At 41.3% G+C, this 27,312-nt stretch overlaps 1 protein-coding gene across 8 annotated transcripts in view; it reads right to left on the bottom strand.

Moving 5' to 3' along the window:
- The window catches only part of psd3l (pleckstrin and Sec7 domain containing 3, like), a 532,485-nt gene that overhangs the window by 161,948 nt on the left and 343,225 nt on the right, over positions 1-27,312 (bottom strand). For 7 of the 8 annotated variants that reach the window (XM_072256350.1, XM_072256351.1, XM_072256352.1 and 4 more), the window contains 3 exons: positions 21,401-21,598; positions 13,599-13,679; positions 11,535-11,647 (listed from right to left, as the gene is read on the bottom strand). In XM_072256350.1, coding sequence (XP_072112451.1) covers positions 11,535-11,647; positions 13,599-13,679; positions 21,401-21,598 — 392 coding nt within the window. Of the gene's footprint in view, positions 1-11,534; positions 11,648-13,598; positions 13,680-17,701; positions 17,766-21,400; positions 21,599-27,312 lie in introns of those variants that run through there. The other variant, XM_072256358.1, reaches the window with a different exon arrangement.

Raw genomic sequence — 27,312 nt, 5'->3', positions numbered from 1 at the left:
CAGGGTTCTGAGTTGGATGATCAGCCATGATCATACTGAATTGCGGTGCAGGCTCAAAGGGTCGAATGGCCTACTCCTGCACCTATTTTCTATGTTTCTATGCAGTCTGATGTGACCAGAATGAACATTAAATTTTCCTGAATGCTATTGGTATCGCTTTGCTTTGGAAATTGAAGAAGAAAACCTCAGTTTATTAAAGAAGAACGACGCGTAGCAAGGCAAATATAGCTCTTCCTCGTTTAATGAAGGACACTTTTGATGGCATCATTTCTGGTTGATCTGCCACCCTTGCGTCTCTCATTGTCATTCTGGAGACGTGCAGTGCTTTCTTCAGCTGTTTATTCTTTGTCTCTGATCTTGGAGACGTGCATTTCTCAGCTCCTTTGTCTCTTCCTCTCTGCACCTTCTGTGCCTGTTTTTGTCATTCTGGAGACATGCAGCCCTTTCATCCCCGCCTCTTCATCTCTTCTGCTGTTTGTTGTTTGTCTCTGATCCTGGAGACGTACATTTCTCAGCTCCTTTGTCTCTTCGTCTCTCCTCCTTCAATGCCAGTTGTTGTCATTTTGGAGACATGCATACTTCTCCTCCTCTGTCTCTTCTTCTCTCATCCTTTTTTGTCCTGACTCTTTGATCATGGAGTCATGCGGCCCTGGCCTCATCCGATTCTTGTTCTCTCCCTCTCCTTGCCACTTCCCGACAATGTTTGACGTCATCCCTTGACCATAATGTCCCCCTTCCTTTTCCATGCGGCATAATTAGGCTGACCATTTCTTTTACCCTAATGATGGATAGAAGATACAAAGCACTGACACCAAAGGATGCTCATTATTCTTGATGATGTGGTTAGCACTCTCCTAAATGGACGTGATATAGTCACCGCTGTCCTTTGACTGCAGCAAACGGTTTTATTGGTGTCTCGATGTACATCATTACAATAACATTTAATTATCTCTTATTGATAGGTGGCGGTTAGATCTGTCCCAATCCTGCACATGCTGATGGTGATTAGCAGAATATGACCACTCAAAATAGAGCTGCCCTGCCCTTTTGCTCCGGTTGGTGTCGCTGCTGTGAGCATCGTGAGTCGCTTCTGAGGCTGGCCGTACGCATGCATCGCGGTGTCGCGTCGCGGTTTCCATCATGGCTGACATCGGCTCTCAGATGAAAGCAGGGCTGTTGATTTTGGTGAGTGAGCAATTTTATACAAATATATAACCCTGAACTTTGCCTGCATTCTGTAAGTTAGCACATTTTAAGTCAATTTAGCCAAAAATAGTGCCGCTGTAATGCACCGTTTGCGCTAATTGGAGGTCACAAACAGACAAACAGAGCATGAGAGTTTTAGTAGTATATAGATGAAGTCATTAGTAATATTTCAAATTTCAATGGATTCTAGCATGGTTTCAGAGGACCAGAGAATTGCAAATGTCACTCCACTCTTCAAGAAGGGAGAAAGGCAGAAAAAAGGAAATTACAGGCCATTTAGTCTGACCTCAGGGGTTGGGTTGATACTGGAGTCAACTGTTAAGGATGTGGTTTCAGGGTACTTGGAGGCACATGATAAAGTTAGCCAAATTCAGCATGGTTTCCTTAAGGGAGTCTTGCCTGACAAATCTGTTGGAAGTCTTTGAAGAAGTATTAACCAGGATAGACAAAGGAGCATCAGTGGATGTTATGTACTTAGATTTTCAGAAGGCCTCTGACAAGGTACCACGCATGGTGCTGCTTAACAGGTTAACAGCCCAACATATTACAGGTTAAGAATTCAAGGTTTCTCAACAGGCGTTCCAATGTCAAAAATTCTTGGAGATGAAATGAAAACAGTTCTGAAAGATGCTACAAAAAATGGTTAACTTTATTAAACAAAGACCAATTCACTCAAGAATGTTTGAAAAACTGTGTGAAAACCAGGACAAGCACACCAAGATGCGATTTACTGACCTCCTCTGGATTTCTGTGAAAAAAAGAGTATCCTGCCATTCATAGGATAGCAATGAACATTTTGATGCAGTTTTCAACTTTTTACATGTGTGAGCAAGATTTTCCTTGTTTAACAAGCATCAAGAGCAAGGATAGAAATCATTTTGTTTTAGTTAAAAGTTGAGGTGAGATCATGTCTGCTTATCTCTAGTTTGACCCAGCATCAAGTATTTGTGCAGCAGAAATCAAGTATGGGTTTCACGTGCTAGGTCTATATTTGAGCCTGATCATGTTACTTAGTAAGAAAATGTTTTTACAAAGTCTTGTATAGAATTGCATCTGAGGATAAGCATATATATATATATATATATATATATTGCTTTGTCTTATGGTTTTTAGTAATTTTACTATTCAAGATCGTCAATGAATTTTCATATTGTAGATAGCGTTAATTAATTTGCAACCTTTATTAAATTAAATCTACCGAGCCAATCTTTAGAAAAATTAAATCCCCTTTTGGCTTAAGCCAGTTATTTAACAGAAGTTTATTATGTGTGCCTTATGAGGTTTTCAAGTTTATGAAAGGGAAAGAAAGAGATTAATTTCAAGAAAGGTAAGCTAAGCTTAACTACCTGTTTTTTTTTCCAAGAAAGGTAGGCTAAAAATTCATTCTCTACACAAAACAGCATTGACAAATTATTTTTGGATTATTATATCTACAATTTACTGATCTCGCTAATGTACTGTGAGCTGTAAATACAATAATTTTTATGCAGGGGTTCCCTGAGACCTGAAAATTATTTCAAGAGTTCCTCCAAGGCAAAAAAAGGTTGAGAAAGGCTGGGTAAGACACTAGCATGGATAGAGCAGGAGGCAAAGAGTGGGAATAAAGGGAGGCTTTTCTGGTCGACAGCCGGTGACCAGTGGTCTGTGCTGGGACCACTTCTTTTTACAATATATGTCAATGATTTGGATGAAGGAATTGATGGCTTTGTGGTCAAGTGTGAAGACATAGGTGAAGGGGCACATTGTGTTGAGAAAGCAGAGAGGCTACCGAGGACTTAAGTAGATTAGGAGAATGGGTAAAGAAGTGGCAGATGAAATACAGTTTCAAAATGAGTCAGGAAGCGCATGGTCATGCACTTTGGTAGAATAAATAAAAGTATAGATTATTTTCTAAATGGAAAGAAAATTCAAAAATCTGAAGCACAAGGGGACTAGGGAATCCTTCTTCAGGATTCCCTAAAGGTTCATTTGAAGGTCGAGTTGGTAGTGAGGAAAGCAACTGCAATGTTAACATTCATTCTGAGAGGATTAGAATAAAAAAGCAAGGATGTAATGTTACGGCTTTATAAGGTACTCGTGAGGCCTCATTTGGAGTATAGTGAGCAGTTTTGGGCCCCTTATCTAAGAAAGGCTGTGCTGACTCTGGAGAAGGTTCAAAGGAGGTTTACAAAAATGTTTCCAAAATTGGAGCATTTGATGGCTCTGGGACGGTATTCATTGGAATTCAGAAGAATGGGGGGGGGGCGGGCAGTATCTCAATGAAACCTATCAATGTTGAAAGGCCTCGATAGAGTAGATTTTGATAGGATATTTCCTATTGTGGGGGAGTCTAAGAGCAAAGGACACAGCCTGAGAATAGAGGGACATCCACTTAGAACAGAAATGAGCAGGAATTTCTTTAGACAGAGTGTGATGAATCTGTGGAATTCCTTAGCACAGCTGGCTGTGGAGGCCAAGTCATCAAGTCCTTCGGTATATTTAAGGCATAGATTCTTGATTAGTCAGGGCATAAAGGAATACAGGGAGAAGACGGAAGATTGGGGCTGAGAAGGAGATGGATCAGCCATGATGGAATGGCAGAGTGGACTCAATGGGCTGACTGGCCTAATTCTGCTCCTATATTTTATGTTCTTATGGAAATGCTCTAGCAAGCCATTCAATTCTACCACAGCCCTAATGTTCAAAGAGAATAACACTAAACTAGTCAGAATGACCTGGTAGCACCAAATTTGTCATCTAATTCACACTCCTAAGATCTTTCAAATATATTGCTCTTCCCTCACCATTACTGGGTCTAAAGCCCAGAGCTCCCACCCTACCATAGAATGTTCAAGTACCTTCACCCTTCGACTGTTGAAGTTCAAGGTGTGAGGTCAACACTACCAAAGGTAATTAGACATGGGTAATAAGGTTCCGGTGACATCATCGTCCAGAATGGCAGCTTAAATCAATAACTCCTCCGGAAAAATGCATATATTGCCCCCTTAATCCATCAAATATAAGATCTTTCGAAAATATCTGAATTAATAAAGGGGGCAAGAATGGGGAAAAAGAATGGAGATAAAAAAAAGCATCACTGCGGAACCTATGGAAGAGAGAGGTACAACGCGTGGCTCTCCTACCCTAACGCGAGCTAGCGAGGCTGACAATGGGCCTCATTCAGGTGAAGCGACACATGATAGAAATTCTGGAAGAGATACGGGGATTCCAAAATGATATAAAACAGCAACTCAATGATATCTAATTAGTCAGGGTATCAAGGGATATGGGGAAAAAGCTGGAAATTGGAACTAGATGGGTGAATAGTTTAGCTCATGGGGGAGCTGCGGAGCAGACTCAAGGGGCCGAATGGCCTACTTCTGCTCCTTTGTCTTGTGATCTTGTGATATCAAGTCAGAGCTCGCCAACATCAATCAAAAAACAGCAGTGGCAGAGACTCGAATTGAGAAGTTGGAAGATCGCGTGCAAAACGTGGAACAGATACTAAGTAAGACAATAAAAATATTAAATCAACAAGAAAGTAAACTGACTGACCAGGAGGGAAGATCACGACGGAAAAATATCAGGATATACAATGTTCCTGAAGGAGCGGAAGGTTTGTCTATATTGGAGTTTGTAGGAAAGTTGCTACAGGATGCGCTACAGATTGCCTCCACTATGGAGCTTGAAATTGAGAGGGCGCATCATGCGCTCGTCCCGAGGCTCACTGGAGACAGAGAAGATAAGCCACGCTCAATAGTAATTAGATTCCTTCGATACAATACCAAGGCAGAGATTCTACAAAAGGCTTGGGGTAAGAAGAGGGGGCTTTTGGATGGGAAATTAATATATTTCGATCAAGATTACCCCCCCGGTGATCCTGCAGAAACATAAAGAATACTCTGCAGTAAAGCGAATATTAAAGCAAGGAAAGATTAGATTCCAAACTCCGTACCCTGCTAAACTGCAGGTGTTTTATGAGGATGGCATGCACCTGTATCAGACAGTGGAAGAGGCGACTACAGACATGAGGAACAGAGGGCTGCCCGTCAGCGTGATCAAAGCGAGGGAAAGCCTGGCTGAGCAATTATCCCGGACTGCTTGGGAAATGAGGAGAAGATGGCGACGCAATGGCAGCGCGCGCAGCCACTTCGGTGGTGATGTCTGTTATCTGTCAGGTAGGGGACTGTGCACAATTCTGATTTGGTGGAGACGGACGTGAGAGTACAGACGAACATCTGGAAAACTTCTGAAGTGCCCACTTCGCTGCCGCTGCTACTGTGTGGTAACTGGAATCTCAGGAGCAGGAGGCCCCGAAATCCTCAGCTTTGCTTGTTTCAGCAGCCAGGGCGAGGTCGAAGGCGCTTGGCAGAGGATGGTGCTCAGGAGGCTGTATCGGAGGGGCTGGTCGGAGGCTCGAAGTTTTCGGACGAATGGACTCAGTGTCGGTTGTGGTCGGCTGCTTCCAAGGCATCGGCAAGTTGACGGTGCCTGGAGGTTTATGGCAGGGAGTTTCTCCCTTTTGCCGCCTGCTATTGGGGACTCAGGAGTCGATCGACTCGGGGACTTTTGAGACTTTATTTACCATGCCCATGGTTTGTTCTTCATCAAATTATGGTATTGCTTTGCACTGCTGGAACTATATGTTATAATTACGTGGTTCTGTCAGTATTAGTCCTTGGTTTGTCCTGTTTTCTGTGATATCACTCTGGAGAAACATTGTATCATTTCTTAATGCATGTATACATTTCTAAATGACAATAAAAGAGAACTGAGTGTTCTCATAATCTAAAAAATAGTAAGAGAACCGAGAAAGCAGGGGAAGGGAGGAGGGCGAGAGAACTTCAGGAAGAGACTGTGAGTTTTCCAAAGACAGCCCTCACCCCCTCCAGAAAAGCCATAACGTTTGGCTAACTTTAAAAGTGTTGATAAGATAAACGGAAGCAAAAATAGATGGTGCTATACCTATTTCAAGAAATACTTATTATAATGTGGATTTTATATCACTCAATTTTTTTTATTCATTCATTCACTCCTTTTTCCCCACCTAAATGAGAATATATATATGGGTGGAATACACAGGGATATCTTTTCTGTGTAATGGACATAGACTTGTTCACTTACTTTTATGGGTACTGTAATGGGGGGCCCCCAACTCACAGGGAGGAGGGGTTATCCCCCATGGCTAGACGTTTCCTCTAGCTCAACCCAGGGTCATCTACTAGAGACCTCAGCCTTGGAATCACACCTTCATTGCCTTTTTTTAAATTATTCATGTTTCTTGGTTCTTAGTTGTTCAGGGAGTAGATCGATTACGTTCTATTCTGTTAATTTCAATGATATATTGACAGATAAATACATATGGTTAAGGACAAAGTAATATTCATTTCTTTTAATGTCAATGGGCTGTTAAATCCAATCAAACGCAGAAAAATTCTACCCAAAATGAAAAAAGAACAAGCCCATGTAGTAAATTTACAGGAAACTCACTTAAGTGATAATGAGCATGGAAAACTAAAGAGAATGGGCTTCACTAATTTGTTTTTCTCCTCATATAAATCAGGACATAGAAGAGGAGTTGCTATTCTCATCTCAAGCAAGCTAAATTTTGAAAAAGTATTCGAAATGGGAGATAAGGAGGGTAGATATATTCTTCAAAGGGGTAATATAGATGGAAATTCAGTTACTCTATTGAATATATACGCACCCCCAGGAAGTGATATTAGTTTCTTTCAAAAAGTTACTAATATTATGGTAACGGAAACAGAAGGTCTCCTGATATGTGGGGGAGCCTTAAATTTACAATTACAACCAAAATTAGACTCTTCCAATAGAAAAACCTATGAAACAAAATCCTTACATAAGAGAATTAATACACTTTTTGAGGAAGTTGGTTTAATTCATATATGGAGGGACCTTTTCCCCGACAGAAGGGATTACACTTATTATTCTGCCCCCCATTCTGTATATACAAGAATAGACTATTTCATAACATCATTTGGAAAAGATAAAGACAAAATAATCACCTGTGGAATTGGGAAAATAGATGTAAGTGACCATGCACTTACATATTTATCTGTTGATTTTGACATACAACCAAAGAATACTATTTGGAAACTAAATTCAAGTCTACTCAATGATCCCTACTTTAAGGAATAAATTAAAAAAGAAATTGGTCTTTACTTAGAATTCAATGATAATGGAGAAGTTTCACCTCCCATTCTATGGGATACTATGAAAGCTGTCTTAAGAGGGAAAACTATAGCGATATGTTCATATAAGAGAAAAAAAAATAAGGAATAAAACATGAGAGGAATTAAAAAATAAGCTGAAGGAACTAGAAAAAAACACAAATTGAATTTGGCACAGGATACATTAGAGGAAATTTTTAAAAATTAGGAATGAAATTAATAGTTTGGCTACGCAAGAAATCAGGAAAAATTTAATGTTTCTGAAACAGAGACATTATGAAAGTGAATCTAAGTCTATGAAAATACTGGCGTGGAAACTGAAGAAAAAGATAGCAAAAAATACAATTCATAGAATTAGGGATCCAGGAACAAAAATGATTTTAAAAAAATAAGCTAAGTGAAATTCAAGAAGCTTTTGAAGTGTTTTACAGAACTCTATACAGGTTTCCCTGCCATCCAAAGGTAGAGAGTTCCTATGAAACGGTTCGTAAGCCGAAATGTCGTAAAGCGAAGAAGCAATTACCATTTATTTATATGGGGGAAAATTTTGTGAGCGTTCGCAGACCCAAAAATAACCTACCAAATCATGCCAAACAGCACATAAAACCTAAAATAACAGTAACACATAGTAAAAGCAGGAATGATATGATAAATACACAGCCTATATAAGGTAGAAATATTTTTCCACAATCATTACTGCACTGTTCTCCGTAGCGAAAATCTCACGCAAGCACCGTCGGCAGAAAATCTCACGCAAGCGCTGTTGGCAAAAACACGCACAAGCGCTCTCCAGTAACCTTTAAGCTATGAAGCTGTCAAATCATACCAAATAACACGTAAAAATACACAGCCAATATAAAGTAGAAATAATGTATGTACAGTGTAGTATCACTTACTGGAATTGGGAAAACAGCTCCGAGCACACTGATGATGGTGTGTCAGACTGAGTCGTCGCAGGTTGGCTGGTGCAGTGGCCCCCCACCCTCCAGGCCGCTGAGCGATATATTGCCGCGAAGAACGCAGGGGTCCAGCGGTAGCAGGGAGGTACACAGCACATCTTTAAGAAAAAAGCCGAAACAAACATGCTAATTAATTAGGTGCCGCTCGTAATTGTTGGCCCAGATCAGTGTCGATTTCCGATTGCGTCGTCTCTGATCCGGGCCGACAATTACGTGTCGGCGGCACCTAATTAATTAGCATGTTTATTTCGGCTTTTTTCTTGAAGACGTGCTGTGTGCCTCCCGGCTACCTTTGCATTCTCTGCAAATCAGTACAGTATCTGTCCGTGGCCTGGGTGTTGGGGTGGTGGGACACTGGGGTGTCATCTCGTCGCCTGTTTCCATTAGAGCAGGCAGCTCATCTTCTTCTATCTCTGCCGGCCTCGATGTCGAAGGTCAAGGTTCATCGTCTGCTGTGGCTGATGTGGAAGGCTTGCTTGACTGCTGAGCCTCACGCATTTTTCTATCACACAGTTCTTTGTAAGGACTCAAACCATCTTGCAAATGTCCCCTAAACCGACGTACCCTTTCAAAATTAAAGTCGTACTTTATCGTTACTCATTCGGTTTTGATTGTTATCCTTTTTTCTTCCAATTGCATCAGCTCTTCATCTGTCAGTTCTTGGTCATGGGATGCCAAAACCTCTTCAACATCATGTTCGTCAGCTTCCACAAGCCAAACTCACGTTGTCCTTACTTCGTTCACCACGATCAAAACGCTTAATTATGTCTAGTTTTACCGTAAGTGTAACACCCTTACGAGCTCAACTTGCAAACGGCTGCTCACAGGCACGTGTTAAAGCAAAGCAGTTCCCAATCTGGGGGAGAGCGGCTGCTCGGGGCAGGCTGCCTTTTATTGCGCGTTGATTTTTTCACACGCTGATTTTTTTATTGCGCGCTGAATTTTTTTTTCATAACAGTGAAAACACCTTCTGAAAGCGAAAATAGGGTACTGAGTTAGTCCTGATGAAGGGTCTCGGCCTGAAACGTCGACTGCACCTCTTCCTACAGATGCTGTTTGGCCTGCTGCGTTCACCAGCAACTTTGATGTGTGTTGCTTGAATTTCCAGCGTCTGCAGAACTCCTGTTGTTTGCGTTTAAATAGGGTACTAATGTAGGTCTTTCGTAACAGTGAGTTTTCGTAAAGCAAATGTTCGAAAAGCGGGGGACACCTGTATTCCAAAGTTCCAGGAGGAGGCATAACTCAAATTGACACTTTCCTGAATTCTCTAGAGTTACCCACTTTAAGTGAAGAACAAAATAGAACGATGACTGCTGACATAACTGAAGTTGAACTAAAAGCTGCAATTAGTAGGCTTAAATTAAGCAAGTCACCAGGTTCAGATGGGTATACAGCAGAGTGGTATAAAGAGTTTAAAAATGAGTTAATTCCTGTCTTCCTCCCCACACTGAACTGGGCTCTAAAAAAGAAACAAATGCCACCCAGCTGGAAGGAGCGATAATCTCAGCTATACCGAAAGAAGGCAAGGATAAAATGGAATGTGGATCATTTAAACCAATTCAGTGAATGGAACAAAATATTATGAAGATATATATGGCAAAGTAAAAGGCCTAGAGTTCGTCTCTAAAATTTGCTATTAGCCAAGGAAAAGGGGGGATGGGGCTTACCTTCTCTTAGAGATTAGTATTTTACAGCACAGTGGAGAGCTATGATATGTTGGTGCAACCCATCATATGACGCTCAATGGAAAAACATTGAGGAGGGGATACTTCCCATCCCCATACAGGCAATTTTGGCTGATAACAACCTATAAGGGTACATAAATACTATTGATAATCCATGGATGAAATGGATTCTTAAAATATGGAAAACTATTATAGGAGTATATAAACTAGAGGGAGATTCTTAAAATATGGAAAACTATAAGAGAATATAAACTAGAGGGAGATATTGCAATTCTTAAATGGTGTGCATATGACTCGGATTTTACGCCGAATAAACTGCTAGAATTAAGGACTGGACAGCTAAAGGAATAACAGTTCTTTGCAATATAATGAAAGAAGGAACACTGTTCAGTTTTGAAATGCTTAAAAACAAACACTTACTAGAAAAACAAGGCTTTTATCGGTATTTACAGATGCGACAGTATGTTAATAGGAGGGTTAAAAATGTAACCAAGGCAAGTACATGTTTGATAGAGCTATTTAGAAAAGCATATAATTCAGATAATGGTAGTAGAATCATTTCAAGCGTGTATAAGGGTTTGTCAAATCTTAAAACACATTCCACTTCATACATTAAAACAAAATGGGAGAAGGAAGAAGGAATAATTATATCTGAGGAAGAATGGACAATAATATGGAGGTATCAATGGAAGTGTACCAGTTCACAGAAATGGAGGGAGTTTGGATGGAAAAACTTGATAAGATATTTCATTACACCCTCTCAGAAATCCCATTATGATAGTAACCTCCCTGTTTGCTGGAGAAATTGTGGAAATCAAAATGCAAACCATTATCATATTTTCTGGGACTGCCCCGTTATCAAAGACTATTGGAGTGGGATACACAATGCCCTACAAGACATTTTTAAATGTGAAATACCCTTAGAAAGTAAGACCATATATTTTGGGTATCTACTTCAAGAATGGTTGAAAAGAGATAAATATTTAATGAATATACTGCTGGTGGCTGGTAAAAAGACTCTTACCAGAAAATGATTGTCACAGGAGAGCCCAACTTTAAACGCATGGATGGAAATTACAGTGGACATTTACAAAATGGAGAAGATAATAGCATCTGTTAATCATAAGTTGGAACAATTTGATTCATACTGGGAAAAATGGTTCAAATACATAACACCTCATAGACCTGATTTTATTCTCACAAATCAATGAATATGTTGTTTAAAAAAAAAATCACTCCCTACTTGTACATAGTTTTCTCCTTTCGCTTGTTCTTTCTTTCCTCTCTTTTCTATAGGTCTCAGATAAATATTATGTGGAGATTTGTGGCAAATATGATTATATGATATATATGTACAATATCTGAAATACATCTTATGAAAATGTTTGTTTGATGATGAACTTCAATAAAAAATAAATTACAAAAAAAAGATGGGTAATAAATACCTTCCAAAAGCCACATCACAAAAATATAAAATAACACAGAACTATGCCTCCACTAGGGATTAAACCTACCTTGCGAAGGAATAGAGCCCTGGTTACACTGATAATATCTGTTGGAGAAGTGAATTAAAACCCGCTCTCGCTCCTGAGTTTCTCCCATTAGTGCAAATGCTTTCAAAAAAATTCTGCAAAAGAACGAAAAGACATTAAGCAGAAGAAGAGGGTGACAACCCCACAACAGATTGTCTGAACAGGGACCCCTGAGACCAAACACATGCAACTTTTGTCATTATGTAAGGGAAGGGTTATAAGGTCAAATCTCAGCAGCATTCTCCCCAAGTCGTGCTGATTTAAAACCCATTTGTACCTAGGTACTGGAGTCTCACCACAATGTGACCTCCTGCAGTTTCCCAGGTGATATCAAGTTTAGTCAGGTACAATTAATAAAACTGAGAATTTTTCATTAAGGTATAGCAACACAAGTGGCAAAGATCAAATTCTTTGCCATATGTGTCAATTAAAGCTACTTGAATAAGAGTGCTCCCTTTAAATTCTCACTGCTTACAAAGGGACACAAGAGGGTCACTTTCCCAGATATCATACTGTGCATTGAGCCAGCTTGAAGACCCCTCCCTCATAAAATGAGATATTACTGAAGTAGGCAATAAAAACCTGACAGAGTGTTGGATGACTGAGACACTCCTCCAGCTGTGCAGCTAGGAAGAGCTTTGTAGTGGTGTTACAGTCGACAGCACACAAATCGAGACAGTTTCTGACATGTCTATTTTGAATAAATGTTGTGCTACTTCTTGACAGAAGAGGTCAATCCCATCCACCCGGGCTAACAGAAGGTAAGGAAATGATGGGCAGTACAGTACTGAAAGGAAAGAGCAAGGGGAAGGTTCCCAGGGTGAGTGAAGAAAGAACAAAAATAACCTGAAAGACACTTAATGATACCCCACAAACTAAGATTAGACACAGTGGTGTAGCTGTTAGCATAACACTGTTAGTTCTGGTCACCTCACTACAGTTAGAATGTGGATACTATTGAAAGGGTGCAAAGGAGATTTACAAGGATGTTGCCTGGATTGGCGAGCATGCCTTATGAGAATAGGTTGTGAACTTGGGCCTTTTCTCTTTGGAGCGACAGAGGATGAGAGGAAACCTGATAGAGGTGTATAAGATGATGGGAGGCATTGATCGTGTGGATAGCCAGAGGCTTTTCCCCAGGGCTGAAATGGCTAACATGAGGGAGGCATAATTTTAAGGCGCTTGGAAGTAGGTACAGAGGGGATGTCAGGGGTAAGTTTTTCACACAGAGAGTGGTGGGTGCGTGGAATGTACTGCCAGCAACGGTGGGACTACGCATTAGGGTAATTCTAGGCAGCTTCTAGCGTAGGTTATATGGCTGGTACAACACTGAAGGGCCTATAATGTGCTGTAGATTTCTGTGTTCTGTGTTCCATGTTCTATTACAGCCCCTGTGACCCGGGTTCATTGCTCGCCAAACTCATAAGGCGCTTGCACATTCCCCGTGACTGCAGGTGCTTCAGTTTCCTCCCATATTCCAAACATGTACAGGTTAGTAGGTTAATTAGTCACATAAGTGTAATTGGGTGTCTCAGGCTCATTGGGCCAGAAGGGCTTGTTACTGTTCCATACTTCTAAATAAAATAGCCTGTCAAATATAAAAGCAAGGCTGGGTGCAGTATCGATGGTCTACCAGTAGCTGGCACTGTTGTGTTGCTTAAATCCCACCTCATACTTGCAGGCTAGATTCAGATTCCAGTTCAGTTATAGTCACCTACTCCCTAGTTCAATCAAACTCTTTGCTCATGTGAAGCTGACAGAATAAACAGTATACAGGTTAACAATACAGTGACAAATGCAGTGCAAGAAGTTATGCTGAAATAATTGTAGCTTTCCCTGATAAACTAACCTTCTGCTTAAATTAAGAGATGGCAGAGTGAATGCCTCCCGATTCCTCCATCAAACCACAGGAGGAAACGTGCAATTATTTTGGTTTCATTTACAAATATAATGGGAGATGGAGGGGGATTAGTGAGGAGAGATGGGAGTGGCTGGTGGTGTCAGTGGTAGCAGCTTGTATCTCCCCTATAATAACTCACAGCTTACCTCAGGGACTGGTCCAAGGTCAACCCAGTGAAGTCAAAAAATCTGAGGTATTCTTCTGCTACTAACTTGCTGAACTCATTACTGCAAATAGGGAGATAAAAATACACACAACTTGTAATGATGAGAACATTTTTATAAAAGTGTGTTCCTGATGGAACAAGACTTCAAAATTATCAACATTCCTTCAGTTAATATGGAAAACAACATTCTTCTTTTTCTTCCCACATGAAGACAATAATCCACTCAGAGAGCAGTTCAATGGCTATTAAAACAATTCCTTCCTCACTTCATTCCATCCAGTCCAAACTCATGGTGCATTGCCGCTGTAAGGTCACATGGTACAGACACAGCTGCCTGCCACCCAGGGCATTCCCTTTTTTCTCTTCTACTTTATGGGATAAGATATAGGAGCTTGAAAACCTGGATATCCAGATTAGGAAAAGCCTTTTTCCCCACTTCTAACAGACTCCTGAACCAATTCACCTCTTTCACAACCCTCTCCCAGAGGTGCTGCCATGTTTTGTACTCTTAACCCTTCCTCTCTCAGCTACTCTGCTGTTGTTATATTTAATAATTTAATCAATATATATCCACTCCCTCGTGCTTTAGTTGGATTGGCATTTGTTAGCCCGGCTGGGATGTGATAATTCAGCACAGACTTGAAGCTCAAGTTATTCAGGTCTCCATAGCTCTACTATGTACTTCATCCAATGATCCAAGACACAAGAAAAGGGCACTGAGCCCTTTGACTCTGCTCTGCCATTCAATTGCATCATGCCTGATTGCCATTTTTACACTGGTTTCCATATCACCTAGCTTTCAAACAATTTATCACATTTTGTATTCAACGTTCGACAGTACAGCCTCAGCAGCTTCTATTAGGGCCGTGAAAGAGCTAACATTGCTTTGCCATAAAGGGACACGGCACAGAAGAACACCTTCAACCCACTGAGTTCACAATGACTATCAAGTACCCAATTATACACTAATCTGTTTTATTCTCCCGAACTTCCTTTCAACTGCCCCAACTACACTCTTCCCCAATTTACCTCCCAAATTACACAGTAGAGTTAATTTATAAGCTATCAGCCCACGTATTTTGCAGCCTCCAGAGCACACTTCCTCCCTTCAGTTACAGGGAGAACGTGCAACCATGGCACACGCAGAACAGTAATGTAACACTTCACAATGCCAGCGATCGGAGTTCAATTCCTGCCACTACCTATAATGTGCTTCCTCCAGGTGCTCTGGTTTCCTCCCACATTCCAAAGATGTACAGTTTAGGGCTAGTAAGTAATTGTAATTAAGTTGGTAGTTTCCCCCCTTCACCATTCCCATTTCTGTTTCCCCCTCCCACCTCCTTCTCGCGCCCCTCCCCCTTCCATGGTCTTCTACCCTCTCCTATCAGCTTCCCCCTTCTCCAGCCTTTTATTTCTTTCTCCAATCAACGTCCCAGCTCTTTACTTCCCCCTGATGATTTCACCTTGTACTTCTTCCTCCCCTCCCCCCCCCACAACCTTTTTGCTCTAACTTTTCATATTTTTTTTCCAGTCCTGATGAAGAATCTTGGCCTGACACTCTTTCCCATAGATGCTGCCTGGCTTGCTGAGTTCCTCCAGCATTTTGTGTGTGTTGCTCGGATTTCCGGCACCTGCAGATATTGTCGGATTAGGATGGTGAATGTGGGCATGCTGTGTTGGCGCTGGAAGCATGGCGACTCTTACCAGCTTTCAGCAACGGATCCTCAGATTGTGAAGCTTGGTGATCTCACTGAAGATACATCTCACTGTATCTTTTGATATACATGTAAGAAATAAAGCTAATCTTTAATCTTTAGCCAGCAGTATAGAAGAGTAGGATGAACTCAGGTGACTGGAGCTATGAGACACTATACTTTGCTTTGACATGGATTAATCGTGCTTTTGGTATATATGGAGTCAGGAAAATACACCAAAATGGTATGAAAAACACTTCACAAAAACCGGCCTTCACACAGCTAACATGACGTGCTGCTTCAAGCCTCCCCATCCCCATTCACTTCCTTTTTAACGCAACAGTGCCAATTCTCCTGTAATGCAAAGCCTTGCTGTTTCTAACTTAATAAATTATAAAGAGATGGCAGTAATTAACACATGCAACTGCATTTCCCATCTAGTTCAATACAAAATAATTATGCAAACCACGTTGTTGACCTAATAAAACTGGCATGAGTGATCAATTGAACATCACAAGAAATTGATTAAAAATAAATCAGAAGCATTGCATTTTGCAGTTCTGCTCTTCACACCAACTCTTCACCAAGTCCATGTAGGTTTCAATTAAAAGTGTCTGGATCACACTGAAACAGTTACCGTTATGGAAAGAAAGGTACAGTTTACAGTGGGATATACATGTGATGACTGGATAAGGAAAAAGTCTTTGCACGATTTCACCAAGTGGCAGTGAGTTTCAGGAGGTCTGCTTGAAGTTGCAAGCAGAATGATGCAGGAATGCCACAGAACAATGATAGCATTTCACTCAAATGCAAATCTAGAACTCCTAATCACTGCAATATACAAGGGAACACTGTCAGAACAAAAAGCAATCTCTACTATTTCCCTATTTCCTTACCACATAGGAAGCCACTAAGTGTTTCCTAGCTCAAGGACAATTCCGCTCCCCACTGCACAGCTATTTTCCCTGCAACTTATTCACTCTGTCAAGCCCCAGCAGATTCTAGCACCCATCTACACACTAAGGGCCCGTTCAGCTAGGAATCAGCACATCTGTAGACGTGGGAAGAAACTGGAGCATCCTGGGGAGATGGACATGGTCATAGAGATGATGTGCAAATTCAACACAGGCTGCATCAGAGGTCGAAATAAAACCCAAGTCACTGAAACTGTGTGCCAATAACCCTACTAGCTGCCCCACTCAGCCAGCCTGTTTATTCCACAAGTGATAACACCTTATAATGTAACAGAAGGGAGTCATGCAGGTTTTTATTAAAAGAAACCCCCATCACAGTCACCACTCCCCTACTCCAGTTATGCCAAGGTTTAACTCCAGTTTCATTTTAATTAAGAACTAAGGAAGAAGGCAGAAATAACGTATGTTGAATTTTGCTCCCAGTACAGTGACCATCACTTCCGGGAGGGGAAATAAAATTAGAGTAGAAGGGCAGACAATGGAGACATAAGAAAGTAAAATGCAGTGATATGCAAATGTAAGGTCAAAGACCAGCCTGATAGATTTTATATCAATCAAATGCATTCAGTAATCGATGAGAGTGCAGAAAATGAGGCAATCAGATAGACAAAGGGAAACAGTTTGGGATGTTAGTTGGTTGATAAGTATCGAATAGGCCATCACAAGAAGTCTGCTGGTCTTCCTGTACATCCAGAAGAGGACAGATTGTATTTCACCCTGAAGGTGGCTTCTCGGGCAAAGTAATATCCTTTCACTGCTCAGCTGAGTCAGTCAGTCTGGATTATGTGCTCAAGGGTCTGGAGTGCATCCTACACGGATATGAATTCTGTCAGTCTGCAAAAACTTAATTAAAAAGTTTCTATATTAATCCTGCACACAGTGAAATTATTGAGCACAGTCTAGGTGATATAGACATTTATTTCTAGACATTTCTATATATAGACATTCAGTCCTGACAAAGGGTCTCGGCCCGAAACATCGACTGTGCTTCTTCCTATAGATGCTGCCTGGCCTGCTGCGTTCCACCTGCATTTTGTGTGCTAGACATTTATTTAGAATGTTGTGGCAAAACCAAAGAAATTGCAAAGTGATCCATATTATACAGATTAATATTCAACAATGATTCAACACCCCTCACCTTAACTGGTAATACGCTCCAAACTACGTTCTATGCTGTTGCATCATCATTGTGTGCATTGCACAATTGGATTTGTTTAGACCTACAGCTCATTTCAGACCACCACACATAAATCATAGCATGGTAACAGGTTACCACATTCACGCTTACCATCTGGCACCCATCCACATTAATCCCATCTTCCAGCACCTGGCCCATAGCCTTCAATGTCTAGAGGATTTAAATGCTTGCCTAGCTACCTCCACAATCTCACTGGCAGTACATTCCAGGTACTCACCACTCTCTGGGTGAAGAAGGTCCTCCTCAGGTTTCCTCCAAATCTCTTAGCCCTTATCCTAAACCTACAGTGGCATGCAAAAGTTTGGGCACCTCGTCAAAATTTCTTTTACTGCGAATAGCTAAGCAAGTAAAAGATGAACTGATTTCCAAAAGGCATAAAGTTAAAGATGACACATTTTTTAAATACTTTAAGCAAGAGAACTTTATTTCCATTGTAGCCCCCGCCCCCCCCCCCTCCCGGCCCCGGCAAGCCTCAGGGTCGCTCAATTCGCTGTTGTCTAGGAAAACAGTCCTTTGCCACCCAAACTAGGTAATTAAGTTTGTGTGGATGCTGTGTGATGTACTCCACCCCGTCAAATAACAGACAATACACCATATACGATTAAATGAATTACAGTTTATAAATATTACTGGAACTATAGAATTAATAGAGATAAAATATAAAAGGAAAATAAAAGGCGCCACACTTATCAAAGTTCAATCTCTTCGTGCACAAACAGTTGGAGCTCTAGTAATGATCCTCTTTTCACCATTTGATCCCCTCTGACCACCTCAACCTGCGGCCTGGGACCAACCACAGTGGTCAACCAGACACTCCACACGAATCTGTCCCCGTCTCCACTTTCCTTGCCGAAGACCTTGGACCTCGGACTCCTGCTCGGGGTTGGACCCCGTTAGCCAGCTCACAGCACCTTGTCCATTCTCTCTTTGTCCATTGCGCCTTCTCCCCAAAAACCGGCGCATCACAATAACTTACAGACACACTAGAAAGAATAACATCTATCCCAATTGGTTCATTTGCTCTCTTATCAATAACATAATCCAAACAAGCTGCTAGTGGGAGAACCTTCTCAGCAGTTAAGATAACAAAGAATCCATTTTAATTAGCCTACGCAGTAACATAAAAGAAGAAACCTCTACACCATCTTTTACAGTTTCAAAATAACAAAAAAGGGAAAGGGCCCGAGGCAAAAGTTTGGGCACCCTGCATGGCTGTACTTAGTAACACCCCCTTTGGCAAGTATCACAGCTTGTAAACGCCTTTTGTAGCCAGCTAAGAGTCTTTCAATTCTTGTTTGGGGGATTTTTGCCCATTCTTCCTTGCAAAAGGCTTCTAGTTCTGTGAGATTCTTGGGCTATCTTGCATGCACTGCGCTTTTGAGGTCTACCCACATATTCTCGATGATGTTTGGGTCAGGGGACTGTGAGGGCCATGGCAAAACCTTCAGCTTGTGCCTCTTGAGGTAGTCCATTGTCGATTTTGAGGTGTGTTTAGGTTCATTATCCTGTTATAGAAGCCATCCTCTTTCCATCTTTGGCTTTTTTACAGATGTGATGTTTGCTTCCAGAACTTGCTGGTATTTAATTGAATTCATTCTTCCCTCTATCAGTAAATGTTCCCCGTGCCACTGGCTGCAACACAAGCCCAAAGCATGATCGGTCCACCCCCGTGCTTAACAGTTGGAGAGGGGTTCTTTTCATGAAATTTTCTGCACCCTTTTTTCTCCAAACATACCTCTGCTCAGTGCAGCCAAAAGGTTCTATTTTAATTTCATTAGTCCACAGGACTTGTTTCCAAAATGCATCAGGCTTGTTCAGATGTTCCTTTGAAGCTTTTAAATAGAATTTTTTGGCCACAATGAGCAAAGGTATGTTTGGAGAAAAAAGGGTGCAGAATTTCATGAAAAGAACCCTTCTCCAACTGTTAAGCACGGGGGTGAACCGATCATGCTTTGAGTTTGTGTTGCAGCGAGTGGCGCGGGGAACATTTACTGGTAGAGAGAAGAAAGAATTTAATTAAATACCAGCAAATTCTGGAAGCAAGCATCACACCATCTGTAAAAAAGCCAAAGATGAAAAGAGGATGGCTTCTACAGCAGGATATTGATCCTAAACACACCTCAAAACCCACAATGGACTACCTCAAGAGGCGAAAGCTGAAAGTTTTGCCATGGCCCTCACAGTCCCCCGACCTAAACATCATCGAGAATCTGTGGATAGACCTCAAAACAGCAGTGCATGCAAGACAACCCAACAATCTCACAGAACTAGAAGTCTTTTGCAAGGAAGAATGGGCGAAAATCCCCCAAACAAGAATTGAAAGAGTCTTAGCTGGCTTCAAAAAGCAGTTACAAGTTCTAGTACTTGCCAAACGGGGTGTGACTAAGTACTGCCATGCAGGGTGCCCAAATTTTTGCTTTGGGCCCTTTTCCTTTTTTTGTTATTTTGAAACTGTAAAAGATGGAAATAAAAAAAGTTTTCTTGCTTAAGATATTAAAGAAATGTGTCATCCTTAACTTCATGCCTTTTGGAAATCAGTTCATCTTTTACTCGCTTAGCTATTCACAGTAACAGAAATTTTGACCAGACTTTTGCATGCCACTGTATGGTCTCTAGTTTTATTCATCTCTGATATAGGGAAAAGTTTGCTGCATTCTACCTTATCTATATCCCTCAATTAGTAAATACCTCATTCATGCCCCCTCTTAACCTCCTCTCATCCAGGGAAAACAGATCTAACCCCTTGTAGTCCCTCCTCATGACAAAAGTGATCCATCCCAGCAACACCCTGGTGAAACTCCTCTGCACGTTATCTCGCACTGTCATATCTTTCCCATATTATGATGATCAGAACTGCTGAGGCACTCCAACTGAAGTCTGAGCAACATTTATAAAGTTGGAGCATAGCCACCCTGCTCTTGTATTCAGTATCTAAATGAAGGCCAGTATACCACTTGCCGTTTTAGCCACATTATCTTCCTGCGCCACCACCTTCCAGGGTTTTTAGACTTGTATGCCAAGGTCCCTCCATTCTGCAGTATGCTACAGGACCCTACCATTCATTGTGTATGCCCATGACTCATCAGAACTCACAAGTGAACTACTTCATATTAATCTGAATTAAAGTAATTCTGCGGTTTCTCAGCCCACTTCACTGACACACTGATACTATCCTATAGCCCAAGATAATACTCTATATTGTCAAGAATTGCACTAATCTTCATGTCAAGAGTCGGGGGCAGACTGATCAGTACAGTGCAGCAGACTGTCGACAGACAGCAGAAGATGTCCCACCCAGTTGTTCCTTAAACATCAGTTACTCAAGATAAGATTGTGGCCAAACAGTTGAAAGATCTACCCTTGTGAGCTTGGTTTTCAGAATCGTGCTCATCACTTTTGAAAAAAATGAAAGATATCAGCAGCACAGGGAGAAGGGTAGAGAAGGGCAGCCCAACCCCTTGAAACATAACATCAGGGAGTGGGTCATTCAGCCCTTCAAGAACATTCTATCACAGTGGAGTCTTAACTATATCTATCCATCTTAATCCCACAATTCTTAATAACCAAGCCAAATAAAACTCCCTGCCATAAAATGTGCAACTCTATTATAGGTCAGCTATTGACTGTAAAGTCCTAGACTTTCACTACCCTTTGACAGAGGGATCACTCCCAAATAGTCTGGCTCTGATCTTATGATATACCTAGTTGATTGCACCTTGAACACCATAGGGAAAATGCAGCTTTTAAATAATTTTGAAAATACAATTTGAACACCCTTTAATATGCTACAATTGAGGAACGAGAGTCTAGTCAATGTAACAAGTTGGCTATGCAATAATGTGCAATGAATCGGTTAAACTCAGGTCAGCCAAAACCTCCTGCAAACATTAAACAATAAAGAAGAACACAGACTTACTTTTTACCCAAGTGTCGCGCCACGTCAGATCGCTTAAATCCTTCCAAATTGTACAACCTCTTGGCCAGCCTCCTGGCTGCCTCCAGATCACTCTTATTCCCATTAGTCACCATGTCAGTACCACTGTGGAGTGATGACTGCTCCGTACTGCTCATTTCAAGGTCCCCATCTGGGCGCATTTCTTTCACACCACACTCACTGTGATAAAAGAGATGGGTGGGGTGGGGTGGTGGAGGGGTAAGGTGAAGGGAGACAGAGGGAAAAATACATGAACTTCCAATATCACCAACATCTTAATACCACAAAAGTGGGCAAATACCCAACATTACAAGAAGGATCAACTTACTGAATGGAGACAGAAAAAGTAGAAAACACGGAAAAAAATTAAAAACATCAGCATTCTGGTGAAAGGGAACAGGGAGAGAAAGAGAGGGGGTGGGAAAGAGGGAGGGAGGGGTGGAAAGGGAAGTAGTGGGGACGGAAAGGGGAAAAAAGTGTAGTTGAGAGAGGGTGGGTGAAAGAGGGGAACAGAATAAAGTTTACATAGGTCCTTTATAACAATCCACATTAAAATGCACATTTGAATTGCTGATGCAGCTTTTCAGAAGAGCGAGCTATACTTTCATCATCACTGACACACAGAACAGCCTTGAAAATTTTGGCCCTAATCTAATGACAGTTTCACGTCTGTATCCCCCCATTCCCCTGTCCATGAAAACTAGCACTTGACCCAATTTGATGTGATTAAAATGACCCTTAATGTTTATTGTCTATAATTTTAGACATTAACCCATGGAATTGAGCTGGTTTCAAATGAATAGCAGATGAAAACAACCTCACTGCAAGGCTGTGAAATGCTGAGTGCCAGATAGTTGGACAATAGTTGGTTTATTTAAATGTTGAATGCAGATCTCAAACTCAACATTAAGAGATAAGCACAGGCCAATGATTAAGGTTCTCCTGCACCACCCCATTCCGTGCTTTAGGTTATTGGATAAATTCAAATCAAAAACCATAGAAAAGTAATCGATGCTTTGGGGTAAAAAAAAGACTCAGAATCTCATCAGGTAGAAACCAGACATTCCAAAGATTAAAAACACAAACACAAGGAAATCTGCAGATGCTGGAATTTCAAGTAACACACGTAAAAGTTGCTGGTGAACGCTCTTATATAGCTGTCTCCAGAGATAGAGACAGAAAGATCCAGAAAGGGGAGGGAGGTGTCGGAAATGGACCAGGTAAACTTGAGGGCAGGGTGAAAGTTGGAGGCAAAGTTAACAAAGTCAACGAGTTCTGCATGCGTGCAGGAAGCAGCGCCAATGCAGTCGTCGATGTAGCGAAGGAAAATTCTTATATATGTCTCGGCCCAAAACGTCAACTGTACCTCTTCCAATAGATGCTGCCTGGCCTGCTGCGTTCACCAGGAACTTTTATGTGTGTTGCTTGATTCCAAGGATTAATTTAGATGTGTTTCCATTGAATTTGTTATTTCAATAGTAAGTGTGTAAGTGTGTGTGTGTGTGTGTGTGTGCGCGTGCGTGCGCGTGCACACACACACTTATTTTGATGCAGGGGGCAGGGGCTGAATATTCTTTAACACCGTCTTTCAGGGGTTGGAGTCAGAGTCATACAGAAATACAGCTTAGAAACAGACCCTTTAGCACAACTCATCAACACTGACAAAGATTCCCATCTAAGCTCGTCTCATTTGGCCCATACTCCTCAATGACTTGCTCTGGCAACTTCTTTCCTGTACTAATGACATTGTGTATGAAGAAATTGCTCCTCAGGTTCCATCCTTTTTCATCAAACACCTATGCCCTTTAGTTTCTGGCTCCCTTTTCCTGGGAAACAGACTGTATGCATTTACCCTATCCACATAGGCCTCTCAAGATTGTATTCACCTCTATAAGGTCACCCCTCAGTCTACTGTACTTCATGTAAACCCTAGTCTGCCCAGCCTCCCTATAACTCAAGATCGTTGAGTCTTGGCGACATTCTCGTAAAAATTCTTTGAACTCTTTCTAGCTAAGGGACATTTTCATATAACAGTATAACCAAAAGAACAGGTCCTGTGGGTCCAAGGCAAAGTTGCTTTGCTTGAGGGTTACACCAGATTCACCAATATGCAGCTCCAAGAGCATCACACATGGAGGTGGTGGGCTTGTACGTGCAGTCATGCGCACAGGCCTCCACCCCCACCCCCCACCCCGAAATCTTTCACTATGGTGAGGAGTTCAAATTGGGACAAGACACGGACTAATAGTGATGCAGACTACAAAAAGGATAATGGCAAGAGTTGAGATGCAGGAGAGTAAGTCAACTGGAATGGAAGGGTGAGGAGTGGAAAAAAAATCACAATGGAACTGGGCAATGGTAAGTGAGGAGTATATCAGACAGGAATGGAGAAATATCACAGTGTTGTTTTGTTTTCTTGCTGGTGTTGTTCTGTTAAGACACTGTAGGCATGCTATGTTAGCACCAGAGTATGTGGTTACACCTGTTGGCTACCCCCAGCACATCCTTGCACTGTGTTGGTTCTTAATGCAAATGACATATTTCACTGTATGCCTTGATGAGGATGTGACAAATAAATGAATCTGAAATCTGGCTTGTGGGTGGGTGGGTCTGGGGGTTGGGGGAGGGGAAACTGGGGGGGTGGGGTGGTGGGAGACAAGAAAATTACTCCAGACATGAGGAAAAAGCAGAAAATTTAAGAAAGAATCCTCACAGAATCTTCATTATTGGCCTCCAAGGCAGTAATCCAGGTAGTCTTTAGTAATTCACAGCACATCTTAAACTACCAGATTTAGGTAAAACTCCACAGCTAGCACCATGTAAAAGTGGCATTGTACAAAACAATTTCTAAGTCAGAATCTGGAAATCACACTATGCTAATGAGAGCAGGTAACTTTGGAGCATGGGTCCCCAAACTTTCTAGCACTGGGAAGACATCCTCACGTGTTCAGCCCAGTTGTATACTACTGCTAGAGAAGAGCTGACCTGGTTAATCATTGTTCTAATCATGTTCCATCAAACATCTACAAGGAAAGTTAAAGGTAAACTAGATAGAACTTGGTCTGAATTCGTCAAGTAATTATTGTGCAGAAATAAATAATTAACACATTGAGTCGATATCTTTCTCCACACACTGCTCCACTGTCAGTACCCTGGATCAATTTTCCTGAAGCAAATGTTTGACCAGAGAAGAGACCTAAAGAATTGAGCAATTGATCTAGAAAAAACTAAAGAAAAAAAGAGAGCCAAGGAAATGACAATGTACATCAATCATATCTGCAACAATCTATGTAAATCCCCACTCACTCACAACACTTCATCTCAGCAACATCCTTCTTCCCAACAGTCTACAACCTCACGCTTCCCACTTCTGTACTTGTCCTGTTGAAAGATGGCCACACACAGGCAGAAGAGTCTAAACCTTGTACTTTGCAGGAAAATTCTAGAATCTTACACACACACAATTGAGAAACTCTTGCTTCTCCCATGATTGGACCATAGTTACTTCATTGTTAAAGCTGGTGATATCACAGAAGGTCATTCTTACTGCTGTACAAATAATGCAACTTTTCATTCTTTGTTGCTAAGCAAATTGTTCCTTGATTCTATTTTCTCTTCATCACAAAGACCACTTGCTCCCATCAGAACCATAAACTCTCCCACCTCCCTCCTTGCCCAAGTCCAACTCGTGACATCACCACAAAATTAACAATTCCACTTCTACCATCTATTTTAAGGCATCCGTTAGTCTTGCAAGACCATGGTTCTACGCCTAGAGAGTCTTCACTCTCCAGGGTGCAGGCCTGGGCAAGGTTGTATGGAAGACCAGCCCATGCTGCAAGTCTCCCCTCTCCATGACAGCAATGTCGTCCACGGGAAGGGCATTAGGACTCATACAGCTTGGCACCAGTGTCGTCACAGAGCAATATGTGATTAAGTGCCTTGCTCGAGGACCCAACACGTTGCCTCGGCTGGGGCTCAAACTCACGACCTCAGGTCGCTAGTCCAATGCCTTAACCACTTGGCCACGTGCCCATCTATATGTTTCAGCTAAATCAAACTCTGTTGTATGTATCCTAACCAACACATCCATCACACCTGCTCTTGCTGACCTACCCTAGCTCCTTAATTTAAACTTTTCATTCTTTTCTTCAAAGCCCTTTCAGGGTCTCATACATTCCTACCGCTGGGACTTCCACAGGCCTTGGGGGGGTCCCCATTCCATTGGTGGCCCATTCTGTGTCCACTTGTTATACCAATATTGGTGCCGACTGCTTTGGACTTAGACCCTACCCACTCAAATTCCTTCCTTCAGATCCTCAGGCTTTCTATCCTGACCAAGTTCAACACAGCCAGATTCTGTTCAGCACCTTTAGTCACACAAATAAACAGGAGGGACTTTATGATTGCAGCATTGAAACTCGAACTCTTGAAGAAGATGGATGATTGCTGTCACTAACTGTAGCAACTGAATTTAATGAGTCTTCCTCCATACTGTACATTACCACTTCCTTCCCCAAAGGTTTTGGAGGGAGAAATGTAAATAAGGAATTGTTTCTTTGATTTCAATGAGTTACTTTAAGCTCAATCTGAAGCAAGCAACTATTCAAGAAACCAACATACAACCTACTTCCGAGACAATTTAAGAACAGACTAGTGGCATGAGTATTTCCTTTACACAAAGGGTGTTAAATACACTTTTAGATAGATGTTAATGAATAAACTACAGGATTCTGTAGTGATGGTAGAGGAAGTGTGAAGAACATTCATACAAATGCACTAAAAAGATGGGCAAAGTGGGCTTCTTTAGTACCATATGACGACAATACTTCTCAGGTGAATTAAGCAACAGAGGAAAGCATGAAAAAATAGAGAGTAGTTTGAGATAAATACTATTAGTTTTCTTCTAAATTACAGCCAATTTATGCACAGCATGACCAGATACAAGTTCAGGTAGAATTGTTTTTAGTGATGTTCCTTGAGACACAAACATAGATAATTTCTCTGCACACCTCGGATATAGTGCCAATGAATCCTTTACTGTATATTGAACTTGGAGGGAAAAAGAGTCACAGCTTAATGTAATTTGAAACAGCACTTCCACAGCACAGAATGCTGTCAGTAGTACAGTGGAGTGTCAGCCAACACTGGGAGAAGGATTTGAACCTGTAACTATCTAGTCCAGAAAATACAAAACCCATCTCCCACTGAATCACAGGTGTGTAAGTGTGTGTGATGTTATAAGCAAATATAATGTCTGTACAGCATTATTGCTGCATATTAATTCAAAGTCTGTCCTTCATAGATTTATAAAACCAGATAAAGTATATAAATTGCAAATTGTTTAAATTCATGATACTATCCTTTCTTTAATTTGATGCTGTATAATATATTAAGGGAACGTCGAAGGGGAAGGGAACGTCGACTCAGACCATGAGAGGCCTGCGTCGGGCATTTTCAAGCCTTACAAGGCACAGATTGGAAGTCTGTGTGGGGCGCTACTCCTCTCACAGACTACAGCAATGTGTGATTAAGTGCCTTGCTCAAGGACACAAACACGTTGCCACAGCTGAGGCTCAAACTAGTGACCTTCAAATCACTAGATGAACGCCAAAAATATTAAGGCCCAAAAATATAATTTAAATTATTAGTTCAAAAAAGTGTGGTACAACTAACAACAAAGCACAAAGCAGATTTTCTAAAATCTTCTACAATGGTTTATAACTACTCCTATCCACAAAACTAGACATACACCTGGAAAGGAAAAAAATCAAAGCAGGCATAAAACTTGTGTATAGAATTGCATAGCAGGGAAAATTCTATACTAAAATTAAATGGAACTAGTTTCCGCAAACACATCCAATCCTGCAGATGACAGAGAGCTTTTACATTTG

The sequence above is a fragment of the Mobula birostris genome, chromosome 4 (genome assembly GCF_030028105.1).
Source record: "Mobula birostris isolate sMobBir1 chromosome 4, sMobBir1.hap1, whole genome shotgun sequence".
Classification (NCBI taxonomy): domain Eukaryota; kingdom Metazoa; phylum Chordata; class Chondrichthyes; order Myliobatiformes; family Myliobatidae; genus Mobula; species Mobula birostris.
The sequence above is the reverse complement of the archived record's forward strand: the minus strand, read 5'-3'. Positions and strand labels throughout refer to the sequence as shown.